General features: G+C 34.5%; 1 protein-coding gene and 1 pseudogene across 1 annotated transcript; one reads left to right on the top strand and one right to left on the bottom strand.

Annotated features, from left to right (window-relative positions):
* Positions 1-284: 284 nt before the first annotated feature.
* On the top strand, positions 285-22,624 carry LOC123202245 (probable LRR receptor-like serine/threonine-protein kinase At1g06840). Its single transcript, XM_044618070.1, has 21 exons — positions 285-367; positions 468-538; positions 15,234-15,387; positions 15,550-15,621; positions 15,739-15,810; positions 16,633-16,776; positions 16,873-16,944; positions 17,078-17,149; positions 17,351-17,425; positions 17,818-17,886; positions 18,002-18,070; positions 18,416-18,487; positions 18,597-18,683; positions 18,892-18,960; positions 20,002-20,504; positions 20,609-20,770; positions 20,870-21,153; positions 21,281-21,332; positions 21,397-21,647; positions 21,780-21,914; positions 21,999-22,624. Exons 1-21 carry the CDS (start codon positions 285-287, stop codon positions 22,347-22,349), a joined length of 2,919 nt encoding a protein of 972 aa, XP_044474005.1. The 3' UTR covers positions 22,350-22,624.
* Positions 22,625-24,859: 2,235 nt separating this feature from the next.
* On the bottom strand, positions 24,860-26,103 carry LOC123202244 (annotated as a pseudogene).
* Between the last annotated feature and the right edge of the window lie 1,285 nt (positions 26,104-27,388).

The raw sequence follows: 27,388 nt of genomic DNA, 5'->3' as shown, positions 1-27,388 counted from the left end.
AACAGAGTTTAGTGATTTGCCTTATTTATTAAAAGATGATTATGATATTCGAATGATGATACAGCTATGTAAGTCACACAAAAGGTCTCCCTTATTTCTTGAAGTGGTGATACAACAAATTGAATTTCGAACCTTTATACAACAAATATATTAGTGATACACCAGAACAAGAGTTCGTCAAGGGATTCATCAAAATCTATCAACTAAAGTTTATTCCATGGATAACATATATAGACAACCAAAAAGTGTACCAGAAAATAGCAAGGTAAATATAAACCATGATCATGACGGTATTGAGAATGATGTTGGTTGGAATCCTCTGTCTCAAGACTAGGCACATGGTGAAAGAGGCCCAGAACCGTATTAGGTACACCCGAAGGCTACTATCAAATAGATGATTTACTAACAAATGATATTTACTTCCAAGAAAAAGATGAATATTATGGTTGTGATGATGAGGGCGATAGGGATTATAATGGAGGTAGTGATATTAGTGGTGCTAAAATGGGTGATGATGTTACTGATGATGCAAGGGTTGGTATGTCAGTGATAGTCCCTAAAACTTTAGTTGACATTGCTCCAATGTATTATGGTTCTAATCCATTTTTTGGTGGTCCAAAACCCTACCGAGATGTTGAAAATGAGGGAATTGAAATTCATATAGCTACACCATAAAATAGCAGATTCAAAGTGACAGACCAATTTGCATCTAAACAAGTTTTAATAGATACATTATATAAAAATACATTAGAAAATGGTTATCAATTCAAGGTTTCGAGTTCAAATAAAAAGAGATGGGATATAAAGTATGTGCATCAACAATGCAAATGGAAAGCATGAGGGGTGAAGTTAAGTAACAGTAATATATTTGTGTTGCAAAAGTTAGGAACACATACTTGTTCTTGCGATGTCATAAGACCTTATCATAGGCCAGCAGAAAAAATGATACTTAGAAAAATATTACAAACATTATTTATTACAAGTGACCATGTGTATAAGCCAAAAGATATTATAACATATATGGCAGATAGGTATCGAATTGATATATCTTATGTACAAGCTTGACGTGCAAAGAATCGGGCATTGAATGAGATAAGAGGTTGACCTGAGGAGTTATTCAGACTATTACCGATATTTTGTTATAACTTTCAACAATAAAACCCTAGCACTATTACACAAATAGACACTGACTCGGATAATCAGTTTCAATTTGTCTTTATGGCTTTATAATACTCCGTTAGAGCATTTCGTGAGTATTGTCGTTATGTTATTGTATTGACAAGGCGTTCTTAAAAGGTCAATATTATGGTACGTTTTTTTTTTGCAATGGGTAAGGATGGAAACAATCAAATTTATCCGTTAGCTTTTGGAGTTGGAAGAAACGATTACTTGGACCTTGTTTCTTCGAGAGTTACACAGATGTATTAGGGATCTTTCAAATCTAGCAATCTTCTCAAATAGGCATCATGTTATCACTTGTTGCGTGAGAGAAGTGTTTCTGAATGCACATCATAGTTGGTGTAACCATCATATAAAGAGGAATATACAGAGTCAGTATAAGCAAACAAAATATATAGAAGGATTATTTTGGAGAGCAGCAAAGGCTTATCGAACAGGCGATTTTGAAGAGGCTTTGTATATGATTAAAGTTGAAAACTCCACTATAACAACTTATTTGAAAGGAACCGACTATGCACGATGGGCTCGTGCTCACTTTCTCAGTATCTAATATAATATTATGACCACAAATATTGTTGAGTCATTTAATGCTTTGGCATGACACATATGTAAGTTACCAATGATGATACTCCTTGAATTTCTATATTCAATTTTACAAAAATAGTTTTATACTTGTCGCAATATGGCAGGTACAATTATTTGTGAGTGCAAATAATTTGATACTTGTATGAATTCATAAATTACTAATATTTCAGTATTTGTGCGATCATGCAATACTTGTACTCATCCTCTAACTTCATGGGCTAAAGAAAAGTTGGCTAGTCATATCCGTAAATCAACCAATATGATTGTCAAACCAATAACCATTGACAGATATGAAGTGCATTGTTCTAACAGTCCAGTTGCTAAAGTAAATCTTTTAATAAAAGAATGCAGTTGTAAGAAATTTCAACTATCACAAATAGCATGCACATATGTCTTAGCAATTGCCAGATTTCAAAACCTTTCAAATTGTTATCTATGGGTAAATAAGTATTACTCAAATGAATATTGGAAAATAGTTTATAGGGAGAGTGCAAAACCATAGGGCAATCTATCGGAATGGATGCAACCTAAAGAAATACGTATAGTTCATCCACCACAGATGGAACATCGACGTTCCAGTCATCGTTCTGAACATAATAGGAGATTGTCTAAAGGGGAAGAAGTACATCAAGTAGAATGCAGTAGATGTCATCAAAAAGGGCATACACATTTAGTTTGTACAAATCCATTACCTTATGTTCCAACATCTTCATCAGGTATCGGTTCATCAGGAAGAATATAATTTAAGATAATGCAAATCAGATATTTTAATGGAGATTATTAACTTAGATATATTGTTTTTGTATTTGCTTTCTTTTAATGTTCAACTACTTCTGCATCTAGTATATGTTGATTGTCTTGAAGACGATTGCAAATTTTTCTCTACGAAGAAAAATGGTCGATATTGGTTTAGAATGTTGCTAGCTTGCCTCTTTCATTGTCTTACCCCATACTGATTCATTTTTATTAGAATAAAACTTAAGCATGCAACTTGAGCATGAAAAGCAAATTTGAGACGTATAAGTTGCAAAAAAACTCTAGTTAAGACGTTTAGCCTATAACGTAATCATCAAAGTGAACTAACAATAAAGACAAAACTATTTAGTAATCATAATCTGTTTGATTTATACATTGGTTTAAAAAATTTCGACAGTATTTTCTTTATAATTCTAACAGTTCCCTACCTATAAAAACCAAAATCAAAGATACAACACTCCAATATATATATATATATATTGAGGATCAATCGACCTGATTGTGCCCAAACATTAAACAAATAAAAAATTAATTTAGGATATGCATCTAATCAACCCATGCCTAAACCTCAACCAACTAATACAAAATAAATATGCAAATTTTTCATAATATACATAAGTTTAAGTATAATACGAAAAATCATGAAGAATGTGAATTGTTGCCATGCTTCCATATCTTTGATGCAACAATGCAACACATGTAGGAAGCATTTTTTGCATGAAAATCAAAATCACGTCTAGTGGCAAAATACTTTAAAATATATAATGAGAATATCCAGCAATCACTGGAGGCAAGGCCTTGTTGGGGTACATCCACACATCTTATAATCGTCAATGGCTCTAATTTTGGTTGAAGACCACAGGACTCCTAATAATTTGCTGCACTGATAATAGATGGAAGATAAAGATAACGTGCCATCGCCTGAGTGAACTTTTTTGTAAAGTCAAAAAATGCTCTAAATGAGTCATACACTGTCAAAGTCCATACATTTAAGTCCAAATGTACAGCTACAATGGAAAGAATATTATACCATCAATATCATTATGACTAATATGCCTAATAAAATAATATATCAATATCAATTTATTCCTTCGATCCATATGAGCCCATGAGATATAACCTCGATCTAAGTTTAGATCATTTATTCCTTCGATCAGATCTAATAATAAACGTGACCACTGAAAATTATCGAATCCACATTTTTTCCAATCCCTTACTTCATGTAGTAACCACCTATCGAAAGACGTCTCCACACAAGTCCTTTTAGCTGATGGAAACGCATGTTGTAATACCACTAAATAACTATCAATGTGCTAAAGGAACAATATTATAAATATAGTGAGAAAGCATTGCTAAATAAAAATATGATGTCAAAATGATCTCATGTGTGAGTTCAAAAGTATATACCTGATCCAACAGCCATTGATTATCTTCACATAGTGGCTTCCACCATTGATTTTTAACACATGGTTCGTACAAATAAGTGACTATTGTTGCCTCTTCGGGAGTGTCCCCGTACCATTGCAAATATTCAAACATGTTATTTTCTTCTCCCTTTGGATGCGATGGCTGAAAAACCTCTCATGCATAACGTTGTTTGAAAAGATCAGTGTATAGGCTTCGAAATGATTTACCCTTCTTGACAATTCTTCCTCATAATGTCCTATGAGTACTCGAACACTATTGTATTAGAGTTTCATTTGTGACATTAGTTGATCGCTAGATACCTGCATCATCATTACCGGAGAACTCAATCACTACTTCTGTTGACTCATCCTGGAATTAGAAAAAAGAATAGTATTGAAGACAAAATTAATCATTTATTTAAAAATATAACAACAGATTCTAAATAATTAATAATATGATTAAAAGACTTACCTTTTCACTAGGAGTTGTATGGTACTTACATTAAAGCTCTATAAATTTGGCTTCAATCGATGCTTGACATACTTCAAGTATCGTTTGATACTCGTAGATGTTTCCAAGTCGTTCGTCAACTTTTTGTATGAACCCTTAGAGAAGCTCCTAAAGTCATTCAAGTTTATCTTCATCTATTCGTGTAGATGTGGTCATATCCATATGAGTAAGTGTTTCTTCTATCGATCGAGGTGATGATATAACAAGGCTACGCTTAGGCGGTTGCATAGTCAATGACATAAGACTATGTATAATTGTACTTCGTCGCCTATGAATAGGAGTACTCTAACTTAAACATGTAAATTGGATTTCTAGAGGGAATGTTATAGTGGCAGGAGCAATATCATATCCTTCTCAATCATCAATGTATTCCATAACATCTTTGTACCAAGATGATTGTCTCTCAACTGTGGATGCAATCAAACGAGGAGTAACAACATCCTAAAAATGTTTAAAATAGGTTAATTAAAACGTCGAAATAATAGATGTTTAATAGTATTATATTATACAACATAATACTTACTTCAGAAGAGTTCAAAATACGATCAATCTCCTCCCAACTTGGACCTTCTGAACTTTTCCACCTTAACATTCAGGGAATCCTCTTCAAAGATTTACAAACCATAAAACCTTCTAAATTATTAAGTGTTTCGTATATCTAGATCTGTCATACAAAAAATATATTATTAATATATAAAATAATAAAAAATATATGGGTATTTAGACTAAACGTAAATATTACAGAAAAGTGAACATTACTCGAAATGCCATTACACATCCCCACATCTCATAAGTTAATATTGGGATATTTTGTGAATATGGTGGATACATTTTTGAAACTTCATTATACTTTTTTTATAAAGCCTCACCCAAAGATTTAACAGTTATCCTATAAGCAAGCGTACCCCATGGATATAAGTTAAATGTATCTCAATCATCAACTATATGGAAAACGTGCTCTGATACAATTTTTCTATTATCTGATCCCAACAATCTATAATGAAGCAGATATAGGGCAGATATTTTAACGACATCTTCATCATTATTTTCCCACGTTTTTTTTCTTTAAATATTGTTGCCAAATCACCATATATTGCAGGTTTGTTACCTACAAGATACCTCGATTTGAAATGTGATTTTCTGGTAACCTTAATTTTACCCATCTCTTTACTGAATTTCAATCTTGTTATTAGAGCAAATTCAATAGGGCTAAATTTATGGTCAACCTAATTAAGCTGAAACCATAATTCCTCTCCCACCACTCCCTTGTTGATTTGCAGAAACAACATAGAATGCAATAAACTGGAGCTATGTTTCAAAGTTTCCATCATTAAAAATCACCTAAAACAACTTTTTTTGAACAATTCTTTCTAAGCATGTGTAACATCCCCCTCTAAAAATACTACCCATCGAAGGAGAAATGTTACAAATTAATATCCGGAGCGTCTATATTTTTTTCTTTTAAAATACTTTAAAATAAACGCATCACTAAAAGTGTTTAGAAATTATTCTAAGAAAATTGAAAGTCTAGAAGCGAACAAAAGATGTATATACTTATATGAAAACTCATTTAAAAGCATCTGAAAAAGTGGAGTAATCATATACAACTGTACCATCATCTCAAAAAGGTCCAAAAGCAACAAGGATATGCGACTGTATGCATGTAATACAAACCAAAGATAACTTGCTCCAGTCGGATCTATCTTTGCTGACCTGACCCTACCTCGCAGCTACCTCGATCACTTGTACCTACAATCATGAAAGAAAATGAAGTGATGATAAGAACACTCAGTAAGGGGAAAGAATTTAGTAAACTATCTTCTTTCCTGTTCTAACTCACTGTCGGGACTCAACCTCACTCACAACCTCCATAAGAAATCGAGGGGATAATCTAGTTCATTCTTTACTATTTGGGTCATACTTTGTCCCATCTAGTGTCTATTTGATACTTTCTGGAAGTTGACTATAGGTATTTGGCACTTTTCTAAGCTCGAGCTCTTTTTCTTTCTCTCACTACACTATTTTTGAATTTGAATTGTGTTCTACTATGAGCATGTTCTACTGTGAGCGGACCCTACTATGGGTCTATGTCTTACTACGAATGTGTCTTACTACGGATGTGTCCTACAACAGACGTGTCCTACAACAGACATGTCCTACTATAGGCAGTGTAGTGTAAAATGCCCCCTTATAGTTTATAGCATGCATGCGGGTCTTATATCTTACTAATTTTGCTTCCATCTAAATTTATTCATAACTTACCAGACATTACTCTTGGGATGACCCATGAATCTTGAGCCCCAAATTCCTTTTCTTGTTTTTCTTTCTTTTCTTCTTCTTTTCTGTTGCTTTCTTTTCTTTCCTTTCCTTTCCTTTCTTTTCTTTCTTTTCCTTTCCAAAACTGTGAAATATTGTTCACAACCCTATTCATTTGACAGGGCAACCCTCTTTTTCATATAATTTCGCAATCTAAATGGTTTCTAATTCATACAAGCTATATATCATTGAAAATAGAATTCAAAGAGTTTTCCAACAATCTAAATAGCACTCATAATTCATTCGATAAGGCAGTCAAAATGTAAGATGAAATTAGTGGCAAAAACTGTCTTCTCTGTTTATTTGGTAAAGTAGTCCTTGTGATTCATACAATATTTAACAGTCCAAATGATCTCCAATTCATACAAGTTATATATCATTGAAAATATAATTCAAAGAGATTTCCAACAAGATATAATAGCACTCATAAATCATTAGATAAGACAGTCAAAACGTGAGATGAAATCAGTGGCAAAAACTATCTCATCTGTTTATTTGGTAAAGCAGTCCTTGTGGTTGATACAATATTTAACAGTCCAATGATCCCCAATTCATACAAGATATATATCATTGAAAAGAGGATTCAAAGAGCTTTCCAACAAGCTATAATAGCACTCATGATTCATCAGTTAAGGCAACCAAAACGTGGGACCAATTCAGTGGCAAAACTGTAAATAGTATACAACTTTCTGCCATGAACAAAATCACACACATAGACATCCCAAATGGTAAAACAACATTTCTCAACTTCAAAATAATCATTTATAACATAGATTCAAGGAACCAAAAGTCTAACACATGCAACATATCAATGTTGATACCCCTTTACCTTGTTTTAAGCCAATCTTTGCAAGTTGGCTCTCTTCTCTTTGTTTTGCTTCCTTTATCACCAATATATATATACATAGGTAAAGGGAAAAGGAAGAGATATTTTGGTTACCAAGGCTCCCAAAGTGCTTCCTTTTGTTTTCCTTCCTTATTTATCTTCCAAAAGCCTTTCAAATCACAAACTTTTCTTCAAAAAACACAGCAAAAGCAAGAGGAAAGCTACCTCCTTCTGGAAGAGATGGGAGAATGATGGAAAAAAGGGTATGAGATGACTTTTTTGACTTTTCTCTCTATATATCTAAGCTTTATCTCATTTTTTTTGTTTTTTTTATTTCTTTATATATATATATATATATGTATCTCTAAAAACACACACATACATGTTAATATATCTATCTATATTTAAACTTGGAAATATCTCCAAATAGGATCAAAAGACGTAATTACCCCTGAAACATACCTGAGGGTCTTACAGCATGAGTAAGAGTATTTTTTATTTCCTTTACCATTTCCACGTGACCTCTAACTTTTAACTTTGCAAATAAATTATAAGCATCATTATACTTTTTTTCCCCAGGGTGCTCATTAACTCTAATTCCCTGGTAAACCCACTAAAAATATGAAAAGCTTTGCAATGGTAAACGCATGAAAGTGTAAGTGGATACATAAAAATTGTGGGGGGTGCGTGAAAGTGTGAAAGGGTGCATGAAAATGTAAAAAGGTGCTAAAAAATGTGAAAGAATGCGTGAAATTATAAAGGGTGCGTTAAAGTGTGAAAGGGTGCATGAAAATATGAAAGGATGTCTGAAAGTATGAAGGGGTGTGTGATAGTGTGAAGGTGTGTGTGATAGTGTGAGGAGGTGCGTGATAGAGTGAAAGGGTGCATGAAAATATGAAGGGGTTTGTGATAGTATGAAGGGGTCTGTGAAAATATGAAGGGGTGCATGAAAGTGTGAAAGGGTGCATGAAAATATGAAAGGGTGTGTGAAAATGTAAAAGAGTGCGTGAAATTGTAAAGGGCGTATGAATGTGTGAAAAGGTGCGTGAAAATATGAAATGGTGTGTGAAAGTATATAAGGGTGCATGAAAATATGAAATGGTGCATGAAAGTATGAAAGGGTGCGTGAAAGTGTGAAGGGGTGCGTGAAAATGTGAAAGGGTATGTGACCATGTGAAAGGGTACACGAAAATGTGAAAAAGTACGTGAAAATGTGAAAGGGTGCGCGAAAATGTGAAGGAGTGCATGAAATGTGAAGGGTACATCAAAGTGTGAAAGCGGTGAGTGAAAGTGTGAAAGGGTGTGTGAAAATGTAAAAGGGTGTGTGAACATGTGAAAAGGTGTGTGAAAATGTGAAAGGGTACGTGAAAATATGAAAGAGTGAATGAAAGTGTGAAAGGGTGCTTGAAAATATGAAGGAGTGCATGAAATTGTAAATGGTGCGTGAAAATGTGAAAGGATGCATCAACCTCTGAAAAGGTGCGTGAAACTGGGAGAGGGGTCGTGAAAATTGAGAAGGGTGCATCTATAAGTGTGAAGGGGTGCATGAATGTGTGAATGGGTGCACGAAGGTCCATTAGTATAGCCAAAATAACTTTTCATTCTCCTTTAACAAAAAACCAACACAATCAATCCAGCAAAATCAATCACATTATATTTTAAACTGATAATATTGTAATAAAACCTATCAACATTCAAACATCCAATGAAATAAAAACCTAAATCTTAATTCAGATATCCCTAACTCTAATCTAATCAATGTTAATAATATATATGTACCTGAGACGACTTGGATGACATTGTCGTAGTTTTTTTTATGTCAGTTTGTTGAGTGTGAATCGAGGGTAGTTAGTTTTGGTTTTGGCCAAAACTGTTGATCTTCTTGTTATGTTTGATTTGTTTGTTGAAAGATTATTAATTTTCTCATTCAACGTACCACTTCAAGTTGGGTGCACGCTTTCACGCACCCCTTTAGCGTTGATACACCCTTTCACGCATCCCTTCGGGTTATGACACACCCTTTCACACACCCCTTTTGGTTATGACATACCCTTTCAAAGTTACGCACATTCATGCACCTCTTTAGTGTTACTGCACCTTATGACGCACCCTTTCATGAACCATTTCCAAAGTGATGCACCCTTTCACGTACCCCTTCAGCATTGTCATACCCCATAATGCACTCTTTCAAAGTGATGTACCCTTTTAGCATTGCCAGACCTTATGATGCACCCTTTCACATAACCCTTGAGGTTATGACGCACCCTTTCAAAGTGGCGTAGCCTTTCACGCACCCCTTTAACATTGCCACACCCTTTCATGCACCTTTCAGGTTATGACACACCCTTTCAAAGTGTCGCACCCTTTCACACACCCTTTTAGCGTTGCTGCACCTTTTCATACACCCTTTCAACGTTGTTGTACCATTTCATGCACCCCTTTAAAGGTTGACGCACTCTTTTACAATTTCACGCACCCCTTCGAAGTTTACACACGCCTTTCATAGTTTTACGCACCCTTTCGCATTTTCACGCACCTTTTTACACTTTTGCACATTTTCGCATCTGATCAGAAAAACACACCGTTTCTAGAAAACGCCTATCTTTCACTCATTTTCATACCGTTTCAAAGAGACGCACACCCTTTCTCACCTAGCATAACCCACACACATCTTGTCTTAGTTATGTCCATCATTTTATAAAGGTATAAAGGTATATAAATATCAATTAGGCCAAAGGACTATTTCCCACCCAAACTATGTTGAATTCTCAAAGTTTCTCCCGTTAACTTTAAAAATACTATTTACCCACCCATGGGCCGTTAAACTTAACTGAGTCCGTTGATTATATCATTTTTCCCCCAAACCCTAAAAACTAACACTTTCCCCCTAACCTAAGTTTTTAAAAATTGCATTTTCCCCCCTAGGGTTTCCAAACTTCATATCCAAATTTTTTGACAACGACCAACAATCTCCAAGCACCTATTCTCCCTCTCAAACAGCCTCTCCTTCCAGTCGTACACTTTTGAAACTCTTAGGCGTCATCTTCGTCTTGATGAAGGCGCGTCGTCTTTGTAGACGACGACACTTAGGAGTGTCAGATGACACACGGTTAGAAAGAAGAGATGTCGGGGAGGAAAAGACGTCGCCTGGAGATCGTCGGTCATTGCCAAAAAATTCAATCTAAAGTTTGGAAACCCTAGGGGGAAAATACGATTTTTAAAAACTTGGGTTGGGGAGAAAGTGTTAGTTTTTAGGGTTTGGAAGATTAAATTTAAGTTTATTTTTAATATTACAGATAAAATAATGATTTTGCCCTTAAATCTGTCAACCTGACGTCCACATGGGTAGGTAAATGTGTTTTCCAAAGTTAACGGGTAGGAATTTGCAAAAAAAGCATACCTTGGGTGGGAAATAGTCCTTTGGCCTATCAATTATTATATCAAAAATTAATCTGTTTTTCATCTGTAAATTTTGTTCATTATAGAAAAATTAAGCTTAATCCGTATACCTTGAAATATAAAAGCTTAATCTGTGAAAACTGTTGTAAATGGAATGAAATATGATGAAGGGTATTTTTAGAATAAAAATACCACTTGCTTAAAAGGATAAAAATTGAGAAATCTTATTGAAAAAGGTTTAGGCAGTAAATTTGGTGCCTTTTTTAATTAATTTCCCCCTAAAAAACCAAGCAAGCTCAGAAAAAGAAAATCACATACAAAACTACAATAAGACAATAAACCTCGCTATTCTAATCAAAACATTGGAAGAAAAATAATCAAAATTTTAAAGAAAGGAATATGTTTACCAAGACATCCAATCCATTGCAAACAAACCTTATGGTGAAGGTAGAGGTGTGCATACTCTGATTTAGTGTAGTTTGAAAGTTTTTTCAAACTACTAAAAAAAATGGTTTGAAAATTTTTTTAACCAAATCAAACCATTTTAAAATTCAAACTAAACTGGAAAAATATGGTTTGGTCTACTTTGGATTACAATTCGAGCCTATTAAGAGCATTCACTTCAAAATATATTTTACATTATAAAATTAATTGAATTATAATTTTCTTGAATATAATATAAACATGTAAAATAAATATAAAACATATATACAATATACATGCAAAGAAAATGAAAAAACAAATATGAAAAAACAAGTTGTACACCTTATTACTTATTAAAAAATTTTGTCAAATATAATTTTTTTTAAAAGTAAAATGGTTTATGGTTTACAGTTTGATTCAATTTGAAAATTGTCTAAACCATAACTCAAATTGAAAATTATTTTTTCAAAATAATTTTAAAAACTATTTTATAAACTAAACTATAGTTTAAAACAAATTATGTACATCCCTAGATGAAGGAGCTGCAGAACTTGGGAGCGAGAGAGCGGAAGGAATGAAGGAAAGGATAATATGAAGAAACCATGATCTCTTTTATCAACTACATTTAAACTCAGTGAGTCAAATAACATTCTTCACCATGTAAGGCTGGAGAATGAACTTGAAACTTACGTTAATAACCTCAAAGTGGGCACAACTTTACTTGCACGACTTTTCTCTTTTTGACATGTACAAGCTGATGAATTGAAGAGAACTGGAGAAAGAGTTACCTTTTTCTTAATCGTGGCAGGCATTTTTCTTAGTCGTGGCTAGAGAGATGGGCTTTTCTTGTTTGTGATTCTTTATCAGAAATGGCTGCTACGATTAAGAAAAATACTATTGTTTCATTAATATTTCCCTTACAAAATATTGTAAAACAATAACAAAATGATGGTCTAGCATTGTGTAAACTGGTGCATATAAGTTTGGCAGTCAACCTTCAACTCCCTGTCAAGTAAGTAAATAATAAAGTTGTTTAAGTTTGATTTCTTTCACATGAAGACTCACTTATTCATCTCCCCATTATATGGGTAAGAATTTTGGGCATAACATACTGATAAGGAAAAACAAACTGCGATTATTTAAAAGTTCAATTCATGACTTCCAATCCTCCAAAAATGGGGAAAACGTATTGCTCACATAGTTTTCTACAGCCTCTTTGACGTGTAAATTGGATACTAATGTTGCTTTTGGTCCACTAGATACCAATAACATAGTTGACACTTTAATCGAGGTTTTTCTCTTTTAAGGTTAACGTTATTCTCATGTGTTAGTGGTTCTACTTTTATGACAAATTTTCTATAAAGAAATTAAAGGAATTGAAGATTGCCATCATTTTACATCTTTATTCTTTTTTGCAAGTTCTTTTCAGATTTCCAAACCCCACCCGCTTTGGCTGGACAGACAAACCTAGAACACCAAATAAGTCAATATTTTACAAATATAACAGAAACTTAAACTCAGGTCTTCTTTCTAGAAGTTTAAATATTTCATTAATTTTGTTAACCTTATAGATTGTTTTACTGAAAAAATCTTGTTTGTTATTTTGTTGAGAGATTCTCCACTTGAATTTTCTACAACTTGCCTCTTGATGTCAGGCACTAATTTTGCCTACACTTCAACTGGGAAAACAATATTATGTTAATATAGAGTCTTCTTTCTAACATTCAAGTAAACCTTGGTAACGTAGTTGACACTCTGGCCATACTATGCCAGTGTTTTTGCTTCTGTGATGAATTTTCATTGTCTAGATTCCTTTCTTTTCAACCTCTAATATCTTTACTAAGCTTAGAAAATTAAATTTGAAAAAAAAAAAAAAACCTATCAAAGTTGCTGACTTGTCTTAAAAAAAAAAAAAACCTCTAATATCTATTGATGTCGGTACTGATAGACAGGTTATTGTGATTGGCTCCTAAACCTATCAAAGCTGCTGACTTGTCTAAAAAAATTTTATGTGGCTGCTCTCAATAGTGTCCGTGCAATTGAATATATGCCTGTATGCATTTGAAGGAACTTCAAAGGTTTAAAAAGCTTGTAGTTGCCTTTTTATAAGTTACTTTGTATTTCTCATTTCAATGGCATCAAGTGGGAGCGGTTTTTCCAAGAGAGAAAGCAGTGCTGAGAGAACCTTTTTGAATGCCCTTTGTTGTTGAATTGTCTATGGCATCGGATCTTGCAAACAATTTAGCTGATGGTGACCAAATCATTTCGGAAATGATATTGCAATTGGTGGGTAAACAATTGCATTTGGGACTGGGAAATGCTACATTCAACTTAATTGTTTGGGGTGATGGATAAATTTGGATTGACTTGATCATATAGTTTATGACATACAATTAAAGGCGGCATTGGGCTGTGCCGGATATGGCCACCAGGAAGAGTAATTTGGTCTTCCCGACGTGGCCCCAACATTTCATGATTCAAGTTCAGATCATGCGAGTTGTGTAACAAGTAAACTTACAGAAAGTCCATCTTCATTGTAGCAGTAAAAAACTGAAGCAAAAGCTTCTCCTTACTCAAACTAATATGAAAACAAGAGCGTGGATAGATCTTTCATCCGTAATAGCGAGAAGCTACAGAATGATCTTCCTATACTTCTCTGCGTCAACAAGGAAAAACTATCTTCCACTATAATAAACATTGAGATTTCTTACCGCTGCTACCATAACCTAACATGTAAGACGACAACATTTTATCAGAAACTTAATTTTTGTTGGTCTGTGTTGATCTGTTTGCTTTAGCTTTCAAGGACCATAGGGCTGCTTGACTTCATTTGGTTGAGTTTTTACGCTGCCAGCTCCAAGGTTTCGGATTCACATATTTCATTTGTTTCTTGTCAAGTAAGATTATCTTCGGGTGTTTTAAGATATCTTTCTTGCAATAAATTTGATTGTTCCACTTGTGGCTATAGTTATCTTTTTGTTTTTGAACTAAGAAGAAGAAAAATCAACTAATGATCGCCATTCGCCAAGTAAGTCTATAAGACTAGCATTTTGATAGAAAATTTGAATTCATTGTTCCCGTCCCTTTCATCATGCTTCATGATCTTCTGGGGTATAAACGCACATTCTTTTGCGGGAATCAAATATTCTGTTAATTCCAAATTATCACTGACACTTGCAATTTCTGCTCTTGGTAGCTTTTTAGGGTATCAAGATGATGGGGATGAGATTTTGTGGATTTCTTTATGTGGCGTCTTATTTTTCTTTCTTTCTTATTTTTTCGCCATTTACTTCATATCTCTCACTACCAAGTTTTCATATGTAGCTTTTCTCATCTTCAAGTTCTTAATACATTTATAACATCTATATCGTTTTGAACTTTTCTGCACTAAATTACACATTATATCCTGAATACCAGATGATTTCTGCTGCCTAATTTGCCATCAGTGTAAAGTCAGTCAAGTGTTTGAAGTCATACAAATAAACTGAAAGATCTAAAATACACCAAACAGCCCACCTGGTTTCCGAGCATCCCACCAGGTGTAAATTACAATTTTTTATCACACGGTGCATCATTTGTGCACATAAATGATCTGCCTCATCATGTTCTGCCTATTCTTGAACTATCTTGTTTTTGAAACAATTCTACAGCAAGGGACTGATGAGGTCTTGAATTTAGGTGTTGGGTTATATGTATCTTTTCTACTTTTTCAGAGGGTTTAGCATTGAAAGATAATTACTTCCTTATCCCCTGACTGTTGTAGAGGTATCTATATTTGGTTTCATAACTTTAGAGAGCATCCAGGAATGTATTTGCTAATGCCCATTTTCAGTAAGTGCATTGGTAGCAGTCTGGAGCAGATTAATCGATCCTATGGACAGTCTCATAAACTGGAACCAGGAAGATCCATGCCTATCAAATTGGACTGGAGTTCTTTGTTTTGACTCAATTAATGGGACGGATGGTCACCTGCATGTTCAGGAGCTGTATGTCCTTCCAATACCCCTTTTTACCTCTTTCATGTTTGCTTTTTACTTGGAATTTCCTGATGTTTGTCTTGCTCTTAGTTGCCTAAATTCTGGCTTGGCGAATCTTCATATTCTAAAGATGTGACAGTTAATGATTCTAAATTTGTATCTTTGATACAGGCGGCTGCTGAACATGAATCTTTCAGGATCATTAGCACCTGAGCTTGGACTATTATCTCATCTTCAAATTTTGTGAGACATAAAATTCACAGAAGTTGATATCTTAAGAAAATGAGATTTTATCTTATATCTGCCAAGTTAATCATGCAGTTTTGCCAAAAGATTTTTTCATTTATTGTCTGCTGGCAGGGATTTCATGTGGAATGATCTGACTGGAAGCATACCAAAGGAGATAGGGAATTTGTCATCTTTATCACACTTGTAAGTTGTAGATGCAGGTGTTCATAAAATTATTTATATCCAAATAAGGCAAAGGACTATTTCCCACCCAAGTTTTAGCTCAATCATAATAATACACCCGTAATAGATTAAAAACTCAAACACGCATCCATCTCTAAATTGCTTGTTAAATTTTTTGTTAAATATACGGATAAAACTGTTATTTAAAAATATATTATTTCATTCTATTTTTTCCCTCAAATTTTAAAATTAAAATTTAACCCTCATACCTAAACATTGAAAAGTGACTCCCCCCCCCCCCCCCCCCCCCCCAAATTTCTAAGTTTTTTTTTTCACCTCTCCGTTCAACCACCGACGATTGGTGTGACACATCGCTAGACGACACTCATTGTCCTTCACTAGACGAGGAAGCGTTGTCCATTCTTTAGACGATGCCTTTTGTCCAGATTTGGACGACTCTATCTTGTTCCTTTGCTGTTGGTCCACCGTTCGCCAAAGAAAATGGTTCAATTTTAGGTTTGGTATCGTAGGGGGGAAAAGTAAATTTTTTAAAACTTAATCAATGAGGGAAATGTTAGTTTTTCAAACTAAGAGAGGGAATAAGATATAATTTTAATTATTTTAATAATACTGATAAAATAACGATTTTACCTCTTAACCCAAACAAAAAATTTTTAGTGTATCCTGACAGATTAAAACTGTAATAGGTATTTGGATTTTTCATTTATCACGGATATATATTTGCCATTTCATCCAAACTTGAGTGGAAAATTGTCCTTTTCCCATCCAAATATGATGTTGTTAGAGAATACTATACTTTGTATGATGTACATGCTTGTGCAGACTCTTGAATGGAAACAGATTATCAGGATCTTTACCAGAAGAGCTAGGCAAACTTTCAAACCTGGATATACTCCAAGTAGACGTCAACAGTATCTCGGGCACAATACCAAAATCCTTTGCTAACTTGAGCAGAGTGAAACACCTGTAAGAGGATTTTTGATCCAAAGGATTGTACCATGCAGCAAGGCAATTATATTTCTTCCCCTCATTTTGTCTTCTGATGTATCTTAAATATTGCAGTCACTTGAACAACAACTCAATTGTTGGTCAACTTCCACCTGAGCTTTCCAAATTATCCGAACTTCATCATTTGTGAGTTTATAAAACAGATTTTGCTTTTATCATATATTTTCTGCAGTATTGTTTTTGTTTGGACTGTTTCTCTGTACTAAAAGCTGTTATATGCTCATGAATGGTATGTAGTTGATTAAACACATGCTTGCAGGCTTGTGGATAATAATAACTTGACCGGATATCTCCCACCAGAATACTCAGAGATGCCAGCTTTGCGCATACTGTATGTTAGTCTGCCCCAAACTGTCACAATTTTTATTTTTACTTGATCTTAACTATTCCTACATATCTGCTTGATTGTATTTGCTTCATTGATGGTATGAATTAAGGGCATTCCAAATGGGTTTAGGTTTACTGGCAACTTGGTTTATCAGATTGCAAATTATTTTACTGATTATATTGCTCTTCTTTTTTCCCTCTGCAGTCAACTTGATAACAACAACTTTGCTGGTACAGAAATTTCACCCATCTATGGAAAATTTCCCAACTTATTAAAACTGTAAGTGCAGCTGTTATCACACTCTTCTACTGAACAATTATGTGAATTGTTAGGCCTAGAGATCTTTTTTTTATTTTAACATACCAGTGATTGTATAATTCTAGTCATAAAGCACATGAACTTGTAAGGAACTCCAAGAGAAAGAGTTTCTATGAACTGATTATAAAGCAGGATTTACTAAAAGTTACTTCAGTTTGAGTTTGAAACCTGAAGTACCTGTGCAATGCTCATGTCGTGGCCACGGTTGATATTGAGAACATAGATGCTTCAGGTTGCAGATATCACTACTTGGTCACTATTGTTGGAAGCATCAAAATGATAGTTTGTTTTGCCATACATCAAAGAATAGGCTATGCTGATGCTGCTTTACTTTTCTCTCCCGAAATTGGCAGAAGTCTTAGAAATTGCAGCTTGCAGGGAGCTGTTCCTGATCTTAGCAGGATTACAAGGTTTTACGATCTGTAAGTTTTAGTATTGTTCTAATTTCGTATCAGATTTTTTGTAATTCTCTTCCAGTAGGTTGCATTAGCTCTTGCAGGAATTCAACTTGTATATTTTTTACTGGACTTGTGACAGGGATCTTAGCAGGAATCAACTCACCGGACACATACCATCAGATAAGCTTTCTGATTTTGTGAGAATCATGTATGTAACAGCATTTAAACTTGTCACTCTGCTTTTTCTCAACATCCTAGTCCAATAGCCCAGCCTACTGTCAAGACATCGTCTATTTTGAATACATAGTGCATCATAATTTTCTTTTTGGGTTTTACAACATAAAATATATCTTAACAACTTAAAACCTTATAAACTATTTAACCAGTTTTATCTTAGTATCTCCAAACGATGTAGGATTTCTATACATACCCAACATCTCTCCTTTGTTTTCCCAGTGTGGAATTTGCCTATAGGTGTGTTTTTACAGTTTTGTTCAAAATAGATAACTAAAATGGAGAGGATGTCAGAGTAATTTTACTTTTGCCATATCAGTGATCTGTCAGAAAACAATCTTACTGGATCCATCCCAGAAAGTTTTGCAGAGCTTCCTTTTCTTCAGAGACTGTGAGATCATATATACTTCTAACTTTTCCTTGTCATTTCCAATGAATTATTATGTCCATGATCTTACTAAGCACTCTGGATAAGATTTTCAAATTATCTTCTACTTCAGGTCACTTGAGAACAACTTTTTGAATGGTTCCATCCCTGCTAGCATATGGCAGAACAAGCCCATCAATTCAAATGATAGATTGTCACTGTAAGATCTCAAAAATGAAACTTTTTTCATTTGCTGTTATGCTTCACTCATTCCTGGATGTCTCTTTGACAACTTATTATTCTGAAATATGAATTAAGTGTACTTATTTGTTAATTTTTTTGGAGTTAGCTTCATTGGTTTTGTTGGCCTGGCTCTGTAAAACATATCTCTTGCCTGTCATTTATCTTTGTTCCCATTCAAAATGCAGTGATCTGCGGAACAATTCATTCTCAAGCATTTTAGGAGATCTAAATCCTCCAAACAATGTCACAGTCAGGTATGTTGTTTTCTTATTAGGAATATGTTGCTAGTCAATTACACTGTGAATGAGGATGTTACGAAACCTTAAAAGACAAACAGCAAAAATGCACAAATGCTCAATACAGGAACACAAGTATTTACTTTAGAAACACAATACAGAAAAACCACATGTAGATAATGGAGAAAATTTCACTATGAATGAAGAAGAGATTTCTATGCTCTCTCTTTCTGAGCTCGTAATCTTAGTGCACTCTAATCGTGGCACACACTCTCACTTACATTACATACTCTTGAATATAACTTTGGTGTACAAACTCTAGTTGACAGTTATTTGACACATATACTTATTGGTCACATTTTCACAATAAGTCGTACATGCAGTATAATAGGTCACTCCAATCCATAAGTCATACCCATTATGTTCGATTAGACTAACTAGCAAATAAGATCCTAACCCCTACTAGAATTCAAGTCACCACTTGAATTCAATTGTGATGGACTGCGTCTGAAATAGATAATACCTTGACAATAGGTCAAATTATTTAACCGGACTATTACAAATGACATTAGAGCATCGGAGAGATATGAGGTATATATGTAATGATAAAAGAGGATTGGTATCAGTGCATGGAAGATATGATGGGTATTTATGGGATAATAATAGAAGATTGGTTAAATAACTTACTCCTTAGCCATGGATGCTAGGTATGTATGAAATGATAAGAGAAGATTGGTATAAAAGTACAAGACAAATGCCGGAGTATTTATGGGATGATAAGAGAAGATTAGTTATATAGTTTATGAACTTCTTCAATGTCAAAAGCAAAACAAGACATTGTGTTTAAAAAAGACAATATCTTGATAGTGCGTCAAGTTGTTGCCCCAAAATGTTATATGTTTGTTATATTTTTCCTCTTTACTACTTGATTTTCTACTATCTTCCCGTCATTCTGGTCATCATGAAAATTACAAATACTTTTAATATTGGAAAAGCTGATCTGATATTGCTCCTTAAGTTTGCCATTCATTTCTTTCCATTTTATCGGTTTATGTTTAGGCTTGGCGGCAATCCTATCTGCACAAATGCAAATATACCAAACATAGGCCAATTCTGTGATTCTCAAACAGAAGATGATGGGACACCTACAATACCGACCAATTCAAAGTGTCCTACTCAGGCATGTCCCCTGGATAATTTCTACGAATATGACCCAGCATCTGGTGATTTATGTGCCTGTGCAGCACCTTTGCGAATCGGATACCGGCTACAAAGTCCAAAATTCTATTATTTCCCTCCATATGCCAACAACTTTTCAGCATATGTGACGACTTCTCTCAACTTAAGCTTATATCAACTATCAATTGATTCGTTTGTTTGGGAGGAAGGACCTCGTCTAAGGATGTATTTGAAGCTGTTTCCTCCAGCCAACACAACTATGTTTAGTCTAAGTGAGGTGCACCGAATTGGAAGCATATTTACATCCTGGGCATTTTCTGCTAATGAAATATTTGGACCATATGAGCTGCTCAACTTCACTCTCCTTGGACCTTATGCCAGTAGTATGTATCTAAGCTTGCCATTGCTCTTTAATTTGTTCTAATAAAACTGTTTATCTGCATGTTGCAATTTATAAATGCTCTCTTGATTTTTACTTATGATTCAGTGATTTCTGTGACAAGAAGGACTAGTAGTATTAGCAAAGGCGTTTTGGCAGCAATTTTAGTTGGAGCCATTGCCGGTGTTGTGGCAATAACTACAACTCTAACATTCGTGGTGACAAGAACACATGCCAGAAGTCAGCAATCAATGTCAAGAAGGCGTTTGTGTGAGCTTTCTTATACAACTACCTATGATTTATTTTTGCAAGATCTTCCATATTAGCATACTACTGGGAAAGAAGTGTGAACTTCCTTACACTTTGCAGCCAGAAAAATTTCAACGAAAATTGATGGAGTGAAGGCCTTCAAGTTCAAGGATTTGGCATCGGCAACTGACAACTTTAACAGCTCAACTCAAGTTGGTCAAGGAGGTTATGGAAGGGTTTATAGAGGAGTTTTATCTGACAATACAATTGTCGCCATAAAACGTGCAGAAATTGGATCTTTACAGGGCCAAAAGGAATTCTTTACAGAGATAAAATTATTGTCAAGATTACATCACCGGAACCTGGTTGCTTTATTGGGCTATTGTGATGAAGAAGAGGAGCAGGTATGTTCTTGTAGATGCCAAGACATCTGATTTGTGAATATTTTACCCAAGAAAAAAAAAAAAGTCCATACAAATTTGTTCAATCACAGATATGAACCATCTGCTTGTGTTCTTGGTACTTATGCAGATGCTGGTGTATGAGTACATGCCTAATGGAACCTTGAGACACTGGCTTTCTGGTATGAAACCCCTTCTATTTTTCTTTCCCTGGCTTAAAATTTTGATGGTGAAATTTAAATGTAGGTAAAGATAAGGCACGCCTCAATTTCAGTATGAGGGTCCGCATTGCATTACATGCAGCTAAAGGGATTCTTTACCTCCATACTGAAGCAAACCCGCCTGTGTTCCATCGAGATATCAAAGCCAGCAACATACTTCTGGACTCCAAGTTTATTGCTAAAGTTGCTGATTTTGGACTCTCGCGGCTTGCTCCGGCCCTGGATGATCAAGGAACCATGGCAACTCATGTTTCCACGATTGTCAAGGGAACACTAGTTAGTTTGAATCTATATAACTTTGCTCATTCACATGTTCCAGGATCATAAAGGTTTACAAAATTAATCTTTCTCAACAAATATCCATCTTCATAACAAGTATACACATATCCAATGATCATATACATGCAGGGCTACCTTGATCCAGAATTCCTTTTAACTCATAAGTTGACAGACAAAAGTGATGTTTATAGCCTCGGAGTTGTATTCTTGGAGCTTTTGACTGGCATGGAACCAATATCACATGGAAAAAACATAGTTCGCGAGGTACTTTCTCACACAGAGAACTCTTTCTTGAATATCTATTCTCTGTTGCATTTTTTCTTATGAGAAAACAAAACCTATATCCAGGTGAATGCAGCTTGTGAATCGGGCTTGATGCTCTCCATCATAGACAATAGAATGGGACCCTGCCCATCTGAGTGCTTGGAGAGGTTTGTAGCTTTGGCCCTCAATTGTTGCCATGACAACACAGAACGTCGACCATCCATGTTGGATGTAGCAAAGGATCTGGAAAACATACTGAAGATGATGCCAGAAACTGATGCAACATTTTTTGAATCCACCTCCATACATTCTACCGGTAAATCAACATCAGAATCAGCTTCTTCATCGTTCATGACAAGGGATCAATATTTTTCATCTCATATATCAGGCAGTAATCTTGAAAGTGGTGTCATTCCTACCATTTCCCCTCGTTAACACCCAGAAAAGGAGTTTTACTTTGGTTTTTCATGTGCCGTAGTACTTTAGTAGTGGTAGTTTGAAGTCTTACTATTTAAGTATGGAACTCTTTAGAAAAGGTAAATGTAAGGTGGGATTCAATATGAGCTAAGCCTAGAGTTGGCTCAAGCTCAAACTTATTTTAACTAGAGTATAGTATTATCAAATGATCATCGGTGAAGTAAACAGTATCGTTAAAATGATGAATAATATCATTGAATAAAAAAACGAGGTGCTCTCAAATTGAATTGAAACCCCAATTCGAGATCATTAGAGTAATAGTATTCACATCATTTCGAATCAAATCAATCCCTAGTTAAAAGAACTTTGATGTGATACCCTTAGGCAAATCCCAAATCGATAAAGCATGGGAGAGATGTTAGGTCTGTCTGTACTTTGTCTATGTATCCCACATCGGTTAGTGGTGAGAGAATTTGACTGGTTAAATAGCCTGTGAGCTCCTTAAACTATTAAGACGCGTTTTGGGTTGCAAAGCCCAAAAGAAAAATCATGATGGACTGTGTGTCCAAAGTGGACAATATCTTGACAGTGGATCGGGTTATTGGACCAAAGAGTTACAAATAGTATCAGAGCGGCTCCACGTGTCCTCTTGAACGATGGTAGGGCAAACCTTAATAAGGACGTTGAGTCTCGTTAGGGGGGGTATATGTGATACCCTTAGGCAAATCTCATATCGACAAAGCACGGGAGAGATGTTGGGTCTATCTATACTCTATCTATGTATCCCACATTGGTTAGTGGTAGGAGAATTTGACTTGTTAAATAGCCTGTGAGCTCCTTAAACTGTTAAGATGTGTTTTGGGTTTCAAAGCCCAAAAGCAAAACTATGATGGACTGTGTGTCCAAAGTGGACAATATCTTGACAGTAAGCTGGGTTATTGGACCAGAGATGTTAAACTTTGAAGGATGGAATCATATTAAATTCCTTGAACTATTTGTGGAAATTTGTATTTATGGTTAAATTATTGAATTATTATGGTGTGTATATACCACTGTTTTTAAACGTAGATTTAGTTAAAGGTCTCATTGATGGGTTGATTGGTTTAACCAATTATTCAAATCGATGATATCAGCATAATATTAACATAACAATTGGCATAATTAAAATTTTAAAATAAATTTTAGTCAAATGACATCAACATGACTTGAACACTCCTTCCTTTTCAAGTTAACTTTTAGGAGTGAATTTGACATTAGATTAAATTTAAGTTAAGTCAATTTAGACCTCAATCTTACATTTCATAAGTGAGAGAAATAATTTACAATTATCTCAGAGTTAAGAATGCATATTAGAATTTACATTTGTCTCATGTCATCAAATTGTTAAGTTGAGGGATAGATTTGAGTTGAGTTGAATTTGAAAAATTATCAATTTGGTTTAACTTGAATTTAAAATGATCGATTTAAGATCAGATTAGCTTATTTAAATAATAAGAGAATAAGAAGAATTGTAGATAAAAAAAATAAAGAAAAATTGTAGAAGAAGTTACAAGAATATTTGGCGAAGTGAACTTTAATTAAAGTCAAGCTAAATAACGATTCGAAATTAGTTCGAATTAAATCCACCTTTAGTTAGACTGTTATAGAATATTTTATGTTGATATTGAAATAGAGGTAACATGTGTCATTGAATTTGTATTACATCAACTCTTGTAACATTTTTTAATACATAAAAATAAAAATTGATGTGAAATATCCAATGAGTCTTGTCTTATCACCCAAAATGATGTGAAATATCCAAACATATTCTACATCTCTCTCGTGACTAGCAAGCAGTGAAGATTCACATGCCCCTTGGTATTCATTTCCAACCTCTATCTATAACTAGTGAAGATTCACTATTCCAAGCATGTCTTTGTCTTTGAATTCTACATAAATTTCGTGCTAAATCAAGACACAAATTGGTGGAGAATTAGAAGGCTCTACTGATGAGTCTAAAATGAGACACAACTAATGATTTTAAACCTATAAAGGTATACACGAGGCTGAACCTTAAAAGTGGGTTAGCTTGAGATCCCGTATAGGCAGTTTTATTATGCCAGATTCAGAAGACCATGACATAATACACATAGACAAGTGATCAAGGTATGTATGTGTGTGTGTGTGTGACACAATACACATACACAACCAATGATTTCAAACCTATAAAAGGTTATACAGAAGGCTGAACCTTGTGTGTATGTGTGTGTGTATGTGTAACTAGCAATTTTAACCAGTGATTGCAAACCAATGAAAGGTTATACACCAGGCTGAACCTTGAGTATGTATATTTGTGTGAACGCATGTGTCTGTGTACCTCACTCTCATTCTTGAGAAGGTTATACACAAGGCTGGACCCTGAGTGTGTGGGTGCATGCACTTACCTCACTCTCATTCTTAGAGATCTTAAGCTTTTAGATTTTGGTTTTCCCTCCTTAAGGATGCATAGTTATCTTAATGGGACATGGTTGCACTGGTAACACCACTGCTTATTCTTCATGATAGGAACCCATCTCTAAAAGTTCTAGATAAGGATTGAAAAGGATTGAAAATGAGGTTATGAAAAACATCTTTGAGATTTGAAAAACATGTCCAGTCAACGTTGAATGAGCCTAGAAGAGAATATGAAAAACATCGACCAAAATTAGAATTGAAAAGGGGAAAGCAAATAAACAAAATAGCTCACTTTAGCAACGCCAATCATACTAATTGAGACTTGATAGGCATCTCAAAGAAAAATACATCATATATCTTCAGTTAAGAGGAATCGTCAAGGCAACTTTCCAGGGTTTACTCATGATTTTAGAATCATGAATCTTGAATGTCTTACCTTCAAATATTTGTCAACTACTCTGCAAAGCCCATCATCAATAATTCGAGCATAATCAGGCAATATCTCAATCATAGCAATGAATTTCTACAAACTCAAGTAAGGATCAGGAGAATCTCTACCGGAAAAGTATCGTCTTTCTACTTTCAACAAAGAACCATGGCCTGGAGAACCAAAGCCTTCCAATTGATAACCATATTCTTCATTTTCTTCATCTTCCATCCGCTGCAGGAAATTAACTAGTATTCAATAGATAGCATCAACATCGAATAATGAATCACCAGCCTAGATGGATGGTATAAGGAAATCATCAAATGAAACCATTTCCAATCGAAAAGTGATCCTCCTTTATAGTTCGTATCTACCATGATTGCCATCTTTGGAATCCTAAAAAGAAAATTCTATGAAATGGAAGAGCTTTTCTCAGTTGGCAGAAGATTTGCAAGAGTTTCCACAATAGTTCTCTGGTAATTTTCTACTGTTGTAGAGCTCGATTTCAACCTTGCTAGATTCCAAATTCGAAATTCAACATCTTCCAATACACTGTAATGTATTAAAGACGCAATAATACTATCTAGCCAAACACCAAAGCTTCCCCTAGCACAGATAACTCTGATAATACTTAATCTAAAGCAGTGAGAGATTCTCAATCTATCAATCAAGGCACCCAATAGTGAAATTAGTGGATTTGCCACCATAATCTAACTAAGACCAACCTGATTCCAGTTGCTACTTGAAAGCATTCATGGTAATAGCCTCCACACATTTCTTCATAATCCCTACCTCATCTACCAAGGAAGTTAGCATCTCACATGTAGAAAGGACTTCCACAGACATTTCTAAACATTTCACACAGTGTTGGCAACAAGAGTTATCGACTCTTCCTAACCAAGCAGGTTGCATAAAATACCCAACTAACAATAATATTCTACTCTTATTCGCCCCTCAATTCAACCATTCTGAACCCATTCTTTTCATATCCTAAAACCTTTCTTTTCCAGTCTCAGCATAACCAAAGCGATAACAAAAACACAGACTCTGAATAAAAATACTAAGAACAAGTACAAAAACCCTTTTTTTTTAACTTTTTGTGAAGCCTAAAAAAAGGAAATGAATTAAAATAGACACCGAATTTGCCACCTTAACATTTTTCAACAAGATTTCTCAACTTTTACCTTTTTAAGCAATTGGCATTTTTCATTCCAAAAATACCTTTCATCCTATTTTTTTTTTCCATTTATAACAGTTTTCACAGAGTAAGCCCTTATATTTCAGAGTATACGATTTAAGCTTAATTTTTTTATAATGAATAAGATTTACAGATGAAAAACAGATTAATTTTTTATATAATAATTGATATTTCTATACCTTTACACATTTACAAAATGATGGATATAACTAAGTCAGGATGTGTATGGGTTGTATGGGTTGTCTCTTTGAAACGGTGCAAAAATGAGTGAAAGGGTGGGCACTTTCTCGAAACGGTGCATTTTTTTGAGTGGGTGCAAAAATGTGCAAAAGTGTAAAAAAGTGTGTGAAAGTCTAAAAGAGTGCGTGAAAATATGATGGGGGTGCATCAACTCTGAAAGGGTATGTGAAATCATAAAAGGGTGCATGAAATCATAAAGAGTGTGTCAACTCCGAAAGGGTGCGTGAAATTGTATAAGGATGGGTCATTCTCTCAACGGGTGCATGCATGCATGCATGAACAATTTAAATTGGTGATACATCAATTGTAATGAAAACACTTCCATTAAAAATTTAATTCATTAAATTAGAAGAGAATTCATTTCTTTCATTAATATTTAGATGGCAGTAGATTTGGGGCAGATGAAAATATTTACTGCAATATTTAGAAAACAATTACTTGTTCTAGAAAGAACTCTTTCTTGTTATTTCGTAAGCATATCTTTCTTCAGTTATTTTCATTATTCCAAATTTGCTTCATTCTAAACCACCACATTTTTGTTTCTTGAATCCACTGATCAGAAAAAATGGTAGGAGTGATGTTCATGCTTGGATTTGGTAGGCAATGACACAGTAAAGGTGGTAATAATTTAAAATATATTAATGGAGTTCATAAATTATTTTCAGCAAATAGAAGAATCAATTAAGACGGATTTGTAGAAGAAGTATGTTCTCATTTGGGTATCAATCAAAGTTATAATAAGATAAAAAATTATATGTC

The sequence above is a fragment of the Mangifera indica genome, chromosome 18 (assembly GCF_011075055.1).
Source record: "Mangifera indica cultivar Alphonso chromosome 18, CATAS_Mindica_2.1, whole genome shotgun sequence".
Lineage (NCBI taxonomy): Eukaryota > Viridiplantae > Streptophyta > Magnoliopsida > Sapindales > Anacardiaceae > Mangifera > Mangifera indica.
This window is presented reverse-complemented; position numbering and strand designations above follow the sequence as displayed.

Bases quoted from the DNA above. Each gene is read 5' to 3' on its own strand.
- LOC123202245 (XM_044618070.1), top strand. From the start codon at position 285: ATGACGGTATTGAGAATGATGTTGGTTGGAATCCTCTGTCTCAAGACT. The intron at 15,622-15,738 runs GTGAGACATAAA...GTCTGCTGGCAG, and splicing joins TTATCTCATCTTCAAATTTT to GGATTTCATGTGGAATGATC. The intron at 17,887-18,001 runs GTAAGTTTTAGT...GACTTGTGACAG, and splicing joins ATTACAAGGTTTTACGATCT to GGATCTTAGCAGGAATCAAC.